Source organism: Alosa sapidissima, chromosome 21 (assembly GCF_018492685.1).
Source record: "Alosa sapidissima isolate fAloSap1 chromosome 21, fAloSap1.pri, whole genome shotgun sequence".
Lineage (NCBI taxonomy): Eukaryota > Metazoa > Chordata > Actinopteri > Clupeiformes > Clupeidae > Alosa > Alosa sapidissima.
Window position 1 is genome coordinate 21,484,031 of NC_055977.1, and position 17,849 is coordinate 21,501,879.

The 17,849-nt window shown below is 39.5% G+C and overlaps 1 protein-coding gene across 1 annotated transcript; it reads left to right on the plus strand.

The window, feature by feature from the left end:
- The first annotated feature begins 8,911 nt into the window (after positions 1 to 8,911).
- On the plus strand, positions 8,912 to 13,723 carry anxa14 (annexin A14). Its single transcript, XM_042077248.1, has 13 exons — positions 8,912 to 9,023; positions 9,348 to 9,391; positions 9,628 to 9,724; positions 9,839 to 9,927; positions 10,124 to 10,237; positions 10,851 to 10,941; positions 11,325 to 11,404; positions 11,755 to 11,793; positions 12,037 to 12,127; positions 12,359 to 12,466; positions 12,589 to 12,644; positions 12,769 to 12,876; positions 13,551 to 13,723. The coding sequence occupies exons 2-13, from the start codon at positions 9,383 to 9,385 to the stop codon at positions 13,608 to 13,610; spliced, it is 942 nt and encodes a 313-aa protein (XP_041933182.1). The 5' UTR covers positions 8,912 to 9,023; positions 9,348 to 9,382; the 3' UTR covers positions 13,611 to 13,723.
- The last annotated feature ends 4,126 nt before the right edge of the window (positions 13,724 to 17,849 follow it).

Genomic DNA, 17,849 nt, shown 5'->3' on the forward strand with positions numbered 1-17,849 from the left:
CAAATATTATAAGAACAACAAATAATTATAGGCTACAGCTGTGTCGGAGTCAATAAGATAAACAGCATTTACACAGCCTTATACTTGCCTTGCACTACAAGTCCATATTGACAAGTAGCTGTAATGTTATAGTGTGTTAACCTCCACAACCCAACAGCATTCTATTGTAGTATGCTAACATCCACAACCCAACAGTATTCTAACACTAATGCTTCAAGTGGAATTTGAACTCTCAACCTAAGGATCACCAGTACAAGGCATTATCCCACTGAGCCACTGTCAATCCTACATGTTGGCCAGTCACATTCACATGGTGAAAATGTGTATTGGTAAACACACAACAAGAAAAACTCCAAGCATACATTTGACAATAAAATGAAGGGCTTTCCTAAAAGAATACACCTGAAAACTTTTTGAAATTCTGGGGCAATTAGACATTTGTAGAGAAGAATACTAATGGATGAAATATAAATATGATAGACTTTATGATGAAGGTAAAATAGTAAACAAAGAAGTTCCCCTGAATGTCATAGAGTGTCTCGGCATTGTGATTCTTGGCAACTGATGAGTGTGAATGTTGATTGGCTGATGTCATTCAGGTGCTGTTCAATGGTGTGACTCTTAAATGACCAATAGCATGTGCAGCTTGATCCTAAAGTTCTAACGAGGATTCGAACACTCAACCTAAGAAACACCAGTACAAGGCATTATCCCACTGAGCCACTAACAATCATACACATTGAGCAGTCACATTCACATGGTGAAAATGTGTGTTGGTAAACACACAAGAAAAACTCCAAGCATACATTTGACAATAAAATGAAGGGCTTTCCTGAAAGAGTACACCTGAAATCTTTTTGAAATTCTGGGGCAATTAGACATTTGTAGAGAAAAACACTAATGGCTGAAATATAAATATGATAGACTTAATGATGAAGGAAAAATAGTAAACAAAGAAGTTCCCCTAAATGTCAGAGTGTCTCGGCATTCTGATTCTTGGCAACTAATGACTTTATGTTGATTGCCTGATGTCATTCAGGTGCTGTTCAATGGTGTGAATCTTCAATAACCAATAGTATTCGAGCTAGAGCCTAAGCACTACCGGGGATTCGAACTCTCAACCTAACAAACACCAGTACTAGGCATTATCCCACTGAGCCAGTGACAATCCTACATATTTGTCACATTCACATGGTGAAAATGTGTGTTGGCAAACACACAACATCAAGAAAATTCTTAGCATACTTTTGACAATAGAATTAAGGGCTTTATAAAAAAGAGTACAGATCTGAAAATGTGCACTGTTAATGGTATCCACATAATGATGGTTGTATGGTTGTTCTCCAAGGAAAAAAAATTACTCATATAGGAATATAGGTGATATAGGAGAAATGGGTGAAGATTTGATCATTTTTGTTCTGCTGAGTGGTCGAACTTTATTGGTCTGTATCTCTGAAATGGAAAAACATATCCAAATTCTTTTGATAACTTTTGTGAGGCTTTGTCTAAACATTGTCTGTGAGAATTTTGGTGAAGATTTGATCATTTTTGAAGCCTGTGAAACTTTTTATGATGTTTGGCTTTTCTCTGAAATTGTGGCAAAAGTAAACATTTTTAGAGCATAAGACCAGGGCCAAAAAGATGCATCTGAATGTAGAGATTAATATGATGAAAGAATTTTGAGTCTAGGTCAATCTGGTAAGGAGAAATAAGCATTTTTGACAAGAGCGCCACCTTTGGGTGCAGTACCCCAAATTTTGGGTTATGGGTAGTGGGGGGTACTGGTAACAATACTTGAAAATGTGAAGTTTCTAGGACTTACGGTTTATAGGAATATAGGTGATCTAGGAAAAATGGCCTAAGTGGTCTAACTTTATTGGCCTATATCTCTGAAATGGAACAAAGACCTACACCTTTGGGTGCAGTACCCCAATGGGCAGAGGGGGGTACTGGTAACCATACCTGAAAATTTGAAGAGTTTTGGAGTTACGGTTTAGGCTGCAGTATGACTTTTACAGAATTTTGGCCAAAAATGAACGGTACAGAAACAATAGGGGTCCTGCAGCTACGCTGCTCGGACCCCTAATAAAACTTAAGAAGAACAATAAGTGTGCTGCTTTGCAGCAAGCACACTTAATGATCATAAAATGTATGTCAACTCAAATTCAAGTATTTTTTTAACCATACCATGTAGCCTATGTATCTCTCAGGTATCTTTAGCTTTCCCTCTCTGTTGATATTGATAGCCTAAATGAAAAACCTCTCAAGGAATGTAAAATGTAAAATTAGTTTTGTTATAGGCCCTTTTGATAATTTGTTATAGGCCCTTTTGATAATTTCCTTATATGCATATCTGTTCCTCACGTTCAAAAATTTAACAGGAAATAAATAGTAGAAAGCAATAATGATTACCCCTTGGTAATTCCATCAACTAATTTAACTGCCTTACTTTTATTTTATTGTCTTAATTCATAAAGCCTGCAAAAAATCAGACGGACTGAAACAAAGTAGCCTAAGCTAAGCAAACATAGAAATGCAAAGGGGATAATAACTTGCAATTGACTTTAAACTAATGCCATATTTCACTATGCTTGACTTTAAACTAATGCAGACTGACACCTGACAAAGACCTGAGTGGTCGAAACGTTGTGTATCACCCACCATGCGGATATCTCTTCTTTTGTTTTACCTAGTATTCCCAGTATCCAGCACCTGTAGAATTTATATAGATGTGCGTACAGCTCTACACTTCAGTTTGACTTTAAACTAATATCATATTTCACTAGATTTCAATATGCATAAGTGCAATGATGGATAGATGACTTTTCATAAACATGACCTAAAATAGCTTGTGTTCTCCTGTATGCAAACAAATCTCACTCTAAGCTGAACACAAAACTTAACAGAAGGGGAATTATGGGTAGCATGAAGCTTAGCAAGGTGGCACTAGTTCCCAAGGTGCCAGCTGAGATGGTTGTAGTTTTGGCTGTTGTTCTTTTGGTTGTGACAGGTGTGGTGTTTGCCATTGTTGTTCCTGTGGGCTTCAAGGTGGTTTTTGATGTTGTACAGTAGGTTCACCTGGGGTGGTTCCTTTAGTTGTTTTTGTGGGTTCAACGGTGGTTGTTGTTGTGGTTCTTGCTGTTGTTACAATTCTAGTACTTGCCATGGTTATTCCTGTAGTTGCACTTGTGGTGGAGGATTTAGGATTAGCTGTGGTGTTTGCCATTGTTGTTCCTGTGGGCTTCAAGGTGGTTTTTGATGTTGTGGGTTCACCTGGGGTAATTTCCCTGGTTATTGTAAAAGCTGTTGTGTTTGCCAAGGCTGTTGTTGTGGTTGAGGCCATGGTGGCCATCTAATAACAGAGAACAGGGATCAACTAGGAAATAAAATGGGCTTATTGTCAGATTTACTCTAGACACACCTTAAATTATGCATTATCATTGTGAAACACAGCAAACCCCTTCTGCTAATTAAAACATGATAGATAGATAGATAGATAGATAGATAGATAGATAGATAGATAGATAGAGATAGATAGATAGATAGATAGATAGATAGATAGATAGATAGTGTAAGGATCTTACCAGGCTGATGATAATCCTTTCAATCATATAAGGACTCTTGATCAACTACGGAAATTCGAAACTAGTAATATCTAAAACTCCTTTTGCACAATTCTTCAATCAGCAATCATTCATTATCCATAAGAGATACCACCTTGGTTCTGTGTGCTGAATTGGCTATTTGTTAAAGAAGGTCGCGCAAAAGCTGACAAGTCTAGGTGCTTACCGTATATCTATTTCAATGAAAACTGACAAGCTGTTAGTTCAGTGTATGATTTAGCTCAGTGTATAATTTGTCTTGTCTAGATGTTTACTGTGATCTCATATGTCAATTACATCTTGGGCGCAATGAATGCAGTTCATGCTGTGATAAGCTTGTTATGCTTGTTTGTCTTCTTACAGTTTTTGTGATACTGTGAAAACTACCAAGAAATGGCACAGGCACAGCAATTAGCAAAAATAAAGGTTGAACCTCCTCACATAGAAAATGTTTTCCATTTTGTTGTCCATTATGTAATGATTGATTGAAAGGATACACAGATTTGACCACAAATTGTGCTGTTTGAAGGAAAGATTTGAATATGTTTATTTTGGCTAGAATACTTGTGTTTAGGCCTGCGTGTTAATTGTTTTGCAAATGTTTGCTCAAAGCAATTGAGAGAAACTGTGATGTCTGTGTCTGTGAAGGTGTGTGCATGTAACTTTTGACCCGTATGTCTGATTTTCCAAAATGACGTACCGTTGGAATCCTTGAATGAAGCCCTGTTCAATGCCTAGCCAGCACTAGTTGAAAAAATCATGTACATAGAGAAGTTCCATCTGATATTGAATATGCCACTGTCAATGAACACCATGACAAAAGCGTAGCAGCGCATTGAATACAATATCAAATGTGAAGTATAATAATATAACGTACCTGAGCCAGAGAGAAAGCTACGTAGCACACAAGCAGATGGTTCATGATGAAGGTGGATGTGCAGGTTGAGGCTAAAGACTGTAGAGTCTGTAGAGACTGTTGACTAGAGACTCAAATATTGCTCAAGTCCTGAGAATGTTGTGGGCTAGAGGGCAAGATCACGTCCTGTTAGCTCTGCTGCCCCCCTTTTACAGTGTGTGATGTGATGCTGCGATCAGGCGCGCCTGCAGGTGTACGTCCATACGCACTGTGCGTACCATCAGGCTACTCAACAGCGAGATAACATTTCCCTTGTATGTGTGTGTATTCACACCAAATTGGCCTACCATACCTTCCCAACTATGCACAGTATCCCATTAGCTGCATACCATCAGGCTATTTACCATTTTCTATTACGTAAAGTTAGTGAACACGTTATCAAAATTAACGTGCACACATTTTGTTTGAGCAGGAGAGAATACGCACGCAGGCACGTAATAGGCTACTTGTTGTTTTCTTTTACTCGGCTATCTATATATGGTTATCAGCACACAATGTTGAGCTAATTCACTAACTCAATACTCATCATGGATATCACAAGTTTAAACAACGAAAACAGGAAGGATGGAGGCAGCAAAGCTAGGAGTTATTCCAGATGGACAAGAACAAGGTAGGCAATTGGTGTGCTTGTCAGAACGTTAGACTGCACTAAAGCCAGACGTCACGTTACGCTAGAACAAAACTAAAGGCAACTTTAGCCTGTATAGGGCTGTATCAAGTTGTCCAAATGAATGGGTCATTGTAGACGTTGTCGTTGTATTATTGCATGTGGATGTTGTTATGCTATGTTGCTTACTTTTTTGCTGACTGACCAATGCACGGACCTAAAACGAACAAATATTGTTCACGAGTGAAACATTTTTTTGCGGGGGGGCGGGGGGGTGCGTACCATAGCATTAATTCCTGCAGGCGCCCCTGTTGTGATAAAGCTGTCAGATGTATTTGCCTTTATACACAACCCTGGCTTTGCCTTATGAGATAAGCAGAGGTATGATTTAAATATAAGATAAGATAAGATAAAATAGAAATACATTATTAATACCAAATTAAATTTGACTGTCACAACAGCTCCATCCTGTGCATAAACAAACACAAACATAAAAGTAAAATAAGTTAAAAATAAAAATACTATCAGTCATCAGCCACATTACTGCAGCAAAGAGGTGAAACGTTTTGTTTGATAGCCATTGGAAGGAATGACCTCCTGTGTCTCTCAGAGGAGACTATAACCTGCCACTGAAGGTACTCTTCAGCTCAACAAGCCTTTCATTTAGTGTTCATAGACCTCTCCAGTCTCTCGCCTGAGTGCACTCCAAAGTATTTAAAAGAGTTATTACCCTTCAGATACATATTAGATACACACTGCACAAAGATGTTTGAAACATGGGTGGTCACACTGACCTCAACTCCAAAAGACATGTGTTTAAGACACCTTATGGGAAATCTCGCTCATTGTCACTCTTGCTTGCCATTTCCTGTGGCAGGCTTCCAGGCTGAGTTTTAGCTATGAACATGGAAGCATATCACACAGCCTAGTAGTAGGCTACTTATTGTGGTTTAAACTCCAATTGCAAAATATTGTAGCCCGGTTGAAACCAGACCCTTCTCAGTCTCAAATTTGCTGGAAGTACGTCTGGGTTTTTCCCAGGCTAGAAACATTGTGCATGAGTAAACTATTTAATTACTATTTAATAGCTTTTACGTCAGTTGATTGCGAATTAAAATGCATGAGCACTTAAGGTCAGAGAACAAGTCATTCAATGACTTGCTCCTGGATTGTGATACTTGATTTGGGTCCACTTGTCCACGGACAGTATTGGGAAGTAACTGAATACAAGTATTCTGGATTACGGATTTTAGAATACAAAATTTAAATGAGTGGTATTCAGAATACGGTTACACTGATACATTTAAGGGATTACATTTTAGATAATTTTAAAACATAGGTCAAGGCTTTTCTGTCAGGGTTTGACAGGAGAACCTAAGCACAAACCTCGTTGAAGGCAGGATTACAGACAAACACACTTTATTGATTAAACAAACTTACTGTTCCAACGAAACAAGAGAGACCAACCGACAAGAGACAAAGGAACAGAGAGGTGTAGAAATATACAGACCAATGAACAGAAAGACAGGGAACAGGTGAGAGCAGAAAATGGAGGAAACACTAATAAGACGGGAAGTACAGACCAAATAAGGAAAGGGGTGGAGACAGTCACATGACAGTAGACAGGTAAAGAGCACATGGGAAGAGCAAAAGGACAACATACAAAATAGCCACCAGGGTGGCCCACAGGAGGCCCAGGCCATCTTATGATCCCTAATCCAGACAGGGCCCTGACATTTTCAAACTCAAATTCAAATATTTTTTAACCATACCATGTAGCCTATGTATCTCTCAGGTGTCTTTAGCTTTCCCTCTCTGTTGATACTGATAGCCTAAATGGAAAAACCTCTCAATACAAGGAATGTAGAATGTAAAATTAGTTTTGTTATAGGCCAATATAGGTTCAGCCATGCATGTTTTACACCAATATAGGTTCTCATTTCTTGACAGGATGTTCTACTCAGTTCAAAAGGGCTTTTTCTCACCTCTTTTTATTCACCTGAGAAAGGTCTGTGTGACCGAAACGTTGTGTGAAGTATAATAAAGTATTTGCACGCGTAAAGGACAGTGTGCAGGATTTCTTCAACACGCATTGACAGGATGTTCTGAAAAAGGCTTTGTTTGGGATTTGATAGCCTTTTAGCCATACAGACAAAGCATCTCTGTTTTGTCTTTGACATAATGACATTGAGTGTTCATAGCACATAAGTTTATATTAAGCACTCCTCACTTTAAAGAAGATTGTGGGTTGTTGTTGACACTATGGGTCTTACAAGTTCACATAACCTCACATAACTGTTTCATCCATTGCTAATAAAATATAATACAATGCTGATGTAATCCAAAGTATTCAAAATACGTTACTCACATATAAGCTATTGGAATACATACAAAATACATTTTAGGGCATGTATTCTGAAATCTGTAGTGAAATACATTTTAAAAGTAACCTTCCCAACATTGGCCATGGCGACCCGGGGACATGTCCTGATCCCACCCCATCTCTTTCTCCCACTTGCTTCCTGTCACTCTTTTCACTGTCGGATTAAAGGCATAAAAAGCCTTTTAAAATGACCGTAGCATGGAAACATTATGCAGGTGCCCGGCGCCGTGAGCTGCCTGCAACAACAGCGGCGCTCGGGGAGCAGTGAGGGGTTAGGTGCCTTGCTCAAGCTGCGGTAGAATATAGGGTGGTGAGTGACCCATGCATGCGATTTGGCCACCTTGGAAATCTCACCCAGGGAAGTATGAATGCTATTGAATGCTATCGCTGGAACAGTACCCAGACGTTCTTCACCAAGTGAAACTAAATAGTGAGTCTGGTGAAACCATGCTAGGGTGTCTGGGCCTAGCACGTGATTTGTTGACTGTAACCACATTTGTCTTCACTGCTCATATTTCATCTGTGACTATGCTTAGTCACAACAACCAAGTCAGTAGGACTCAAACAGGACTCAACCAAGTCAGTAGGACTCAACTTCCTTTTTCCTTTTTTGCTCCGGTTCTTCCAGTTTTTTTTTTTTGGGGGGGGGGCCTTGGGAAAGTTTTGAATTGTGTTCACCGTTAAGTGAAGAATCTAACACAGCACAATTGATTAGACAATAAAATAACTTGTTTTGCCTGTTGTCTTCTTTGGGAAGGAAATGATTGAATGCAATTGAAATTGTAAAACAGACTCTACAGCTGGCTTCACGGTGAGTATATAAATATTCTTAGTGCTCATCTTTTCTCAACATTTTTCAAATTTGTTATTTGTGTCTGTCATGGGTATAGGGGATGTTAGATTTTGAACTCTACCCTGGACACTGTAGGTTTTGCTTCAGTTGAGGAGGCAGCAGGTATGTAGTGCTGTGGGTTTTTATCAGACCTCTCATCTGAATGGTGCCTACAGTATGGTGGTTGAGCCACCTCAAACAGCACGTAATATGATGTTGAATGCAAATTTTTGAAAGAAAATTTGTTAAAAATAATTTTTTTCTTGGTTTACCACATAAAGGTAATTGTGCAGTAAATGTATGGATGTATGGCAGTGTTAGTGCCAATCATGGTGAAGTAACTGGAAGAGATGAATATGAATGTTGTAAGTCCTCTTTAAGACTCTTTAAGACTTTGAGAGAGGGAGAGAACAGAGATACAGGGAAATAAGAGAGTTCAGCAGAAAGGCATTGAATAGTGGAAATGAAGGAGTAAGAAAGATACAATGATAATGAGAAACAAAATAATATAATAATTGTCATATACTCAGTGGTTTAGCAACATTATAAAAACAACATGTATGTAAATAACAACTAGAAGGAGTGAGGAAGGGGGAAGGGAGAGAGTGGAGGGAGGGGAAGAACTCAGAGACACAGCGTGTCATCCCCTCAACTCAGACAGAGTCTCCTTCTATCCAGCACAGGTATGTCATCTCACTCTCATTCCTACTCTATTTGATAACGTTTATGGATTTCATCAGGAATGCTATTCACAGAATATTCAGTGATAAGGGTATTTCATTTAGAAAGTCTGTTTATTGATCTCACGATCAGTACTTGTTATTCAGCATATTCTTTACTCAAGCTTTTTCATCAAAGTACAAATAAATCCCTTCTGTTTTATGACCAGGAGTTTAGAATGAGTTTCTGTGTCACTTCATTGATTCATTGATCAGAAGTCATTATTGTTGAATAGTGAGAGGTGTCAGAAAGTTATACGAATGTCTTTCTCCTGTTTCCTTGTGTAGCCATCTTCAGACGCCAACATAGGAAGGATCACACAATGGAAACGGTACAGTACAGACCATGAATGCATGCTATTATGCCATAATTGAATGAGTATGCTTAGTAGTCAATGGAATAGTATTATGTAGCCTAAGTGTTGTAACAGATCAATGCAATATTTGTTTTAAAAAATACAACAGAATACAATGGATGTGTAAATTATGGCACTTATATGAAAACATAACTCATCAGTGAGGGTTATATCCTCTTCTCTACCTGCCCTCTCTTACCATATACCCTCAGGATATGTGGTGGGGAACCCTTGGCTCTGTGCGTCCCTTCTCCAACTTCCGTCCAGAGAAAGACATAGAAGACATCCAGACTGCCTGCCAGCAGAAAGGTTCTTTTCACTCAATGCCTGGCCATTCAGTCTTTGCATTATGTTTTTCATGCTGATACCAAATTCAATTTACATTTGATATGGATGCTGATCTGTGGGTCTGACTATGAATAGATGTGAAGACCCTGGTAAAAATCATGACTAACCGAGACAACGCCCAAAGACGGAGCCTGGTCCAAGCCTACCTCTCAGCCACAAGCAAGGTACGTAGCATTCAAAAGTTATCTTTTCATCAATCAGCAGACCAGTCCCTCATATTTCATCAGATACCGGGACGTTTGAGCAACGTATCCTATGAATCAGTTCAGCTCTTTCTATCTGTATGTGTGCGTGTGTGTGTGTGTGTGTGTGTGTGCGTGTGTGTGTGTTTGTGTGTGTGTGTGTGTGTGTGTGTGACAGGAGCTGACAGTGGACCTGAAGAAGGCACTGTCTGGGGACCTGGAGAGGCTGATGCTAGACCTCCTGCTGACCCCAGATGAATTTGATGCCCAGCGTCTTTACCAGGCCATGAAAGTGAGACATTCAGAGAGGCATTATGCACTCAAAGCCTTATAGACCCTTTCAATCTGTTCCTAGAGGGTTTCCATTTGAAATTTTTTGAAATTTTTTGTCCCCCAAGTTACCATTAGTTCAATGTTGTTTTCTGTGCTATCAGAAATGCCTTAGGAATGCACCTGTTTTTTATGCAGTTAAGGGGTCTATATCAGATAAGCAGACAGACTGGCATAGCCAAATTGTGGACTACGCCTTTAAGAGCACAGTTGTTGACAGACATCATCTTTTTATCGCTGTGTGGGTGACAGAGGTATGTTATTAGTATAGCACGTTTGACATAGGCTTCCCCTCATGTAAGAAAGATATAGATAGCCTACAGCGGCAGGCACTGTGATAAAGACTGACATGTGACTCTATTCATTCTTTCTTTTGTTCTCCTTGCCTTGTGACTATGCAATGTCAGTACTGTATTGCTAGGCTTTTGTGGTCTCATCAGAGACATGGAATTAATAAATGTCTTCCTTAATTTAGTGATGCACTTAGACGCGTAGATTCTTTCCTGAACCATCAATGCCCTAATATATGATGTTTGTTCTCTGATATTACCCTCTGATGTTGTGTGTGACCTCAGGGACTGGGCACAGATGAGGAGACCCTACTAGAAGTTTTGTGCACACGATCTGCCATTCAGCTGAAAGGCATCACTTTGGCTTATAACAACAGTAAGTGGCTCCACTAGAAGTTATACCCTTATTATGATAGGTGAAGATACTGACAGGAAGTGGGAGGGGGGGGGGGGGGGGGGGTACAGGAAATGATCGGGTCAGATTTGAACTGGGGTCCCTGTGGGCACTTGGGCGTGAGCATGGTACAAGCGACGCTGTAGCCAGTTGCACCACAGCGCACCCTCCACTAGAGTTTTTATGTCCACTACAGTCTACACTCAGAAACAGAGGGTTTGATTTCATTCTTAGAACACCTTTAAAAACTTACAACCCTTTATTTAAGAGATTTTTAAATCTAGATTAAATCAGAGAACAGTTTAATATCCAACCTGACTGGCTGTGCTATCTGACATGCATGCCATTGCTCCTTATCTTAACAGTGTACAAGAAAGATCTGGAGAAAGACTTGGAGGGCGAGACCAGTGGAGACTTCACCAAGTTACTGCTCGCCTTACTCAAGGTACAGTAGAAGGGACGTTTTAAAGGAATTTCACCATGGTGTCGTGGATACCACCACGGGGGCGGTGGTAGTGTAGCGGTTAAGGAGCTGGGCTAGCGTGCAGTAGCCTGAAAGTTGTCGGTTCAATTCCCAGCTTCCACCGTTGTGCCCTTGAGCAAGGCACTTAACCCCAAGTTGCTCCGGGGACAATGTAATCCCTTGTAATATAGTTGACATATGTAAGTCGCTTTGGCTAAAAATGCGTCAGCCAATTGTAATGTAATGGATAATGGTTTGTCATGTCAATATTCTGGGCATAGGTTACAGAGCACCTGAGCTTGCTTTTGCTATTTCTGTGTTTTTCGTTGCAGAAGGAGACTGTACCAGGATCAGTTGACCAGGATGTCGATGTGAGAAAATTATGTATTTGTTCTTGTTCTATCATTCAGTCCAATATTATGCAATGTATGGAATCAGAAGTTATTGTGTAAACCCAGCTGAAGCAATGTTACAGAGCCTTTACATAATTATTTTACTGATACATAAGAAAGCAATTTGGTAATAAGACAATCATATGAAGACATGATACTTTGGAACCTAATTATTTTGACTTGTGTGTATGTATTCATGTATGTTTCTGTGCACCACCACAGCGTCTTTCTGAAGAACTGAAGAATGAGAAGGCAAATGCTTCCCCTTGGATCAATACCCTAACGACCAGACATCCAGACCATCTTAACAAAGGTATTCCTTGCTTATTAATTTTTTGTGAGTCTGTTTGAACTTTAAGTGGCATTTATTCATGCATTCTTTTTGACATAGTGGACATAAATTGGCACGATGATGTGGTCGGTAGATTTGAGGTGCTGTAATGTTGCAGGCAATGGATAGGTTTAAAAACATTTGAGGGACTTCTTCCCTCGATAAAAACTCAATGAAACTCCAGTGAATAATCTGAACTATAATGTGACTTAGTGCTGACCAGACTGGAAGCAGATATTGGGCAACCAGTGGATGAGGCTTTGAAGAAACGTTTTGGAGGGTTTCTGTCTGGAGACCTGCAGTTGGGCTTGACAACACTTGGTGAGAGAGTGAGAGATCAAAAGAGAGAGCGAGAGACTGAAAGAGAGAGGGAAACAGAGCGAGAGAGAGATTTACTGTGCAAGCATTTTTTTATTATGTCTCTTCTGGCTGTTGTTCTACAGTGCATTGCATACAAAACCCAGCTGCTTACCTGGCTAAACGACTGCAAAGCATGAAGGTACTCTACGCCTCCTCTCAACCTCCATCTTTTGATCTGTAAAGCTTATGCTGTGTGCTACACATAACATGCTGCACACGTCTTGTGTGTTATCAAGTGTGTGATTGTGTGTGTGCTCCCTAAGGGAGGCGTGGTCCAGGGTGTGTTGGTGTCACACTGTGAAGATGATCTCCTGATGGTCAGGGTAGCATACCTCAGAGAGACAGGCACCTCTCTATATTCCACTTTACAGGTAAACCACACACACACATACACACACACACACACACACACACACACACACACACACACACACACACAAAGGCTTCTATAAGTAATGTCAATCTGCCTGATATTGTTTATTATTTATTATTTCTTGAGTTCTTTGCAATCAGATTGTGACACACACATGCATTATAACATTAGATCACTGTGGTATTGTAAGTTTGATTTGAGATTATTTATTGTGAAATACATTTTGTTACATTCCTTATAGATAGACTGTGTATTGAATATGTGTGTATGTGTACACACACACACACAAACACACACACACACACACACACACACACACACACACACACACACACACACACACACACAAGGACATTCAAAGTCACAACATCCATTTAAATCAGTGTAATAGCTAAAATAAGATTCTCATAAGGTACAGGTACACCCACTACAAATGATATTACTCAGTTGACACATTTTCAAACACACACACTTTATACAGAAAAATCACTATCAATAACACACATATTCAATACACAGTCTATAAGGAATATAACAAAATGTATTTCATATTTGTATTTCTCTTTTTTAGTCAACTTTAGCATGGGTGTCCAAACTTTTGACTGGTATATATATTTATTTATTTGATACAACACACCCCAGTATTTTATACATTATTGATTCTTTGAACAGAATCAATTCAAAGGGGACTTTCAGAATGCACTGCTGGCTCTGTGCCGTGCAGAAGACTAGCTGCAAAGGGAAAGGACACCATGATGACAGCACATACTGTTTATCCCTGATGAAACTCTCACTGATATACCAAGATGAACCAAATACTTACTAATAAAGATTATTTTCACTTCTTTTCTTTTCACTGTTGAATACTTAATTTTTCACTTTCCATTTCACTTTTTAGTGTAAGCTGTAAAAAGATAGATAGATAGATAGATAGATAGATAGAAAAAGGCTTTGTTTGGGATTTGATAGCCTTTTAGCCATAGAGACAAAGCATCTCTGTTTTGTCTTTGACATAATGACATTGAGTGTTTCATAGCACATAGGTTTATATGCACTCCTCACTTTAAAGAAGATTGTGGGTGTTGTTGAAACTATGGGACTTACAAGTTCACATAACCTCACATAACTGTTTCAACCATTGCTAATAAAATATAATACAATGTTGATGTAATCCAAAGTATTCAAAATACGTTACTAATTTGTAATCTCTTAGAATACGTAGGCTACAAAATACATTTTAAGGCATGTATTCTGAAATCTGTAGTGGAATACATTTTAATACATGTCCTGATCCCACCCCATCTCTTTCTCCCACTTGCTTCCTGTCACTCTCTTCACTGTCGGATTAAAGGCATATCTATCTATGAACAGATACAGTATGTACATAATGTACATCTAAAATGCTTAGATAGATAGATAGATAGATAGATAGATAGATAGATAGATACTTTATTGATCCCCTAGGGGAAATTCAAGAAGAAAAAATATATTCAATATAGTTCAACAATGACATATTTACACTTTCATGCATAAGGATTTGAAAATCTGTTGTCGTAGACCCACCCTGGTGAACTCTCATAATAACCTCACTGTTCATTGGCCGATGTCAGTTAAAGAGTACTAGATGTCATTTATATAAGTTAGTGCTGTCAGTTAAACGCGTTATTAACGGTGTTAACGTAAACCTATTTTAACGATGTCAATTTTTTTAATCGCGAGATTAACGTTCATTTTGGTCTAACAAACTTTGTAGTTTTTTCACATGCTGTTGCAACAACTAGTAACGTTAGAACAACTCTCTGTCTAAATCTATGCTGCATCAAAGTGGGGAGCAAAAAGGGCTTATAGTAAACTTACTAAATCTTGAAACAAACGTGAATAAAAGGCACAAAATAAGATTGGTGTAAGAGTTATCTGTGTGTTTATGGGATTAATGTGACCATGTTCACATGTTTTGCTCTTTCCAGTTTACTAACAGGAGTGTCACGAATGTATCGATAGGTAGGCACAGTCAAACTGCCCGTGGCTGACTAGGCTATAATTAAGTTCAGCAAGCTTAACTTTACATGTCATAACATCAACTAAACATAAGTCACACATTCATTCTATCACTTGTAATATGATAGCCCATTTTCTACAACTAAGTGAGATAATTAGTTAGCTAGCTAGCAAGCTAACCGGTTTGCATGGGATATTATGGTAAGTGTAGCTACATGCTAAATTTGTACAAGCCTACATGGGGTATTGCAAACGAATTAGTTTGGTAATGTACATCGTTTCGACATGAGTAAGTTACATAAACATAATTCTTCATAACTGCCGTGTTAGTAAAATTATTGAATGTCCTGTGAATTAATAACTAGATGTAACGTGATTACTAGCTGTCTTTCCCATTGGAATCAATGATGTAATGTTAACATGTTTTCCGCTAAAATGTGATGCAGATCAATGTATCTTTATGATGATGCTCTGTTAGTAGGCTACTGTAAATGCATGCTGCACACACTTGGTTGGGCTATCGAGCTGGCCAAAGAGAGTAGCCTAGGCTGACGCATTAGTTGTGTGCCGCCAAAGATTTTTTCGCCTTCACTTGTTCTGTTATCAGCATTCCTCTTTGGCTGCTACTATTTGCGATGCACTCTGCTTTTGACATTCATTTACATTAGAATCCATTCTTTCAATACAACTCCGCACACCAGCATCGCACTTTGTCGCCGTGTAAATCACGATTCAGTTATAGGTCGACGCTGCTCCATAAAATCCATTGTTCATCCAGTGTTTGCCTGTTAAAAACTTGGCGTTGATGTGTGTGGCAAGTGACAGTGCACCATAGACTGTAGGCCTATAAATTCCTTATTTTCAACTAAATTCAAAGATAATGAATATAGTATGGATATAATTTCTGTTTGTTATGCCCTTTATAATGTGTGTAGGCCTACATTTTGTGCATGAACTTCTGTGGTAGCATTTATTTCAGTTTATATCAGCTATATTTCTGAAGAATATATTGTGTTGCCTCAGGTCTGCTGCACATATATACTTATACTTATATATATTAATATATAAGTATAAGTATATATACTCTTTTGATCCCGTGAGGGAAATTTGGTCTCTGCATTTATCCCAATCCGTGAATTAATGAAACACACTCAGCACACAGTTCACAGTTCACAACACACAGTTAACAGTTCAATTTTCAGGCCACATGAGGGCAGCTTTTACCCCAACATGAGTGGCAACATGGGCAGCAAGCAGCTCAGCAAGCTGGCACTGATACCAGTGGTGCCCGCAGTGAAACAGGTCAATGTGTTCGGTTTAGTTGTCGTGGATGTGGTCATGGCTGTGGAAGTGGCGGTCTCTGATGCTATGGTTTTTTCACTGGTTGCCTTTGCAGTAGCGGAGGTGTTGTCCGCTTCTGTGGTTGTGTTCAGTAATGTTTGTGCTGTAATGTTTGTCATGCTTTTGGCTGCTGTTTTTGATTCGACTGGAGCTGTGTCATTTGCTAGGGTTGTATTTTTTGCAGGCTGACTTGTGGTTTCTGCTGTGGTGGTTGTTGTGTTGTCTGTAGTCTGTTCTCCAGTGACTGCAAAGGTTGTCATCATGTGGTCAGGGTTGTCTGGTGTGCCTGTAATATTTGCTGTGGTTGTTGTAGCTATAGTTGTGACTATCATATTTGCCATGGTAATATTTGATGTGGTGGTTGTAATCTGTTCTCCAGTGACTGCCACGTCTGTCATCACTGGTGTGCCTGTAATATTTGCTGTGGTTGTTGTAGCTATAGTTGTGACTGTCATATTTGCCATGGTAATATTTGTTGTGTCTTTAATGCTTTTCCTTGCCGCTCTCTGAGATGTCCTTTTGGCTGTTGTTTTTGTTTCAACTTGAGCTGTGTCATTTGCCAGGGTTGTGGTCATGGCTGTGGAAGTGGCGGTCTCTGGTGCTATGGTTTTTTCACTGGTTGCCTTTGCAGTAGCGGAGGTGTTGTCCGCTTCTGTGGTTGTGTTCAGTAATGTTTGTGCTGTAATGTTTGTCATGCTTTTGGCTGCTGTTTTTGATTCGACTGGAGCTGTGTCATTTGCTAGGGTTGTATTTTTTGCAGGCTGACTTGTGGTTTCTGCTGTGGTGGTTGTTGTGTTGTCTGTAGTCTGTTCTCCAGTGACTGCAAAGGTTGTCATCATGTGGTCAGGGTTGTCTGGTGTGCCTGTAATATTTGCTGTGGTTGTTGTAGCTATAGTTGTGACTATCATATTTGCCATGGTAATATTTGATGTGGTGGTTGTAATCTGTTCTCCAGTGACTGCCACGTCTGTCATCACTGGTGTGCCTGTAATATTTGCTGTGGTTGTTGTAGCTATAGTTGTGACTGTCATATTTGCCATGGTAATATTTGTTGTGTCTTTAATGCTTTTCCTTGCCGCTCTCTGAGATGTCCTTTTGGCTGTTGTTTTTGTTTCAACTTGAGCTGTGTCATTTGCCAGGGTTGTGGTCATGGCTGTGGAAGTGGCGGTCTCTGGTGCTATGGTTTTTTCACTGGTTGCCTTTGCAGTAGCGGAGGTGTTGTCCGCTTCTGTGGTTGTGTTCAGTAATGTTTGTGCTGTAATGTTTGTCATGCTTTTGGCTGCTGTTTTTGATTCGACTGGAGCTGTGTCATTTGCTAGGGTTGTATTTTTTGCAGGCTGACTTGTGGTTTCTGCTGTGGTGGTTGTTGTGTTGTCTGTAGTCTGTTCTCCAGTGACTGCAAAGGTTGTCATCATGTGGTCAGGGTTGTCTGGTGTGCCTGTAATATTTGCTGTGGTTGTTGTAGCTATAGTTGTGACTATCATATTTGCCATGGTAATATTTGATGTGGTGGTTGTAATCTGTTCTCCAGTGACTGCCACGTCTGTCATCACTGGTGTGCCTGTAATATTTGCTGTGGTTGTTGTAGCTATAGTTGTGACTGTCATATTTGCCATGGTAATATTTGTTGTG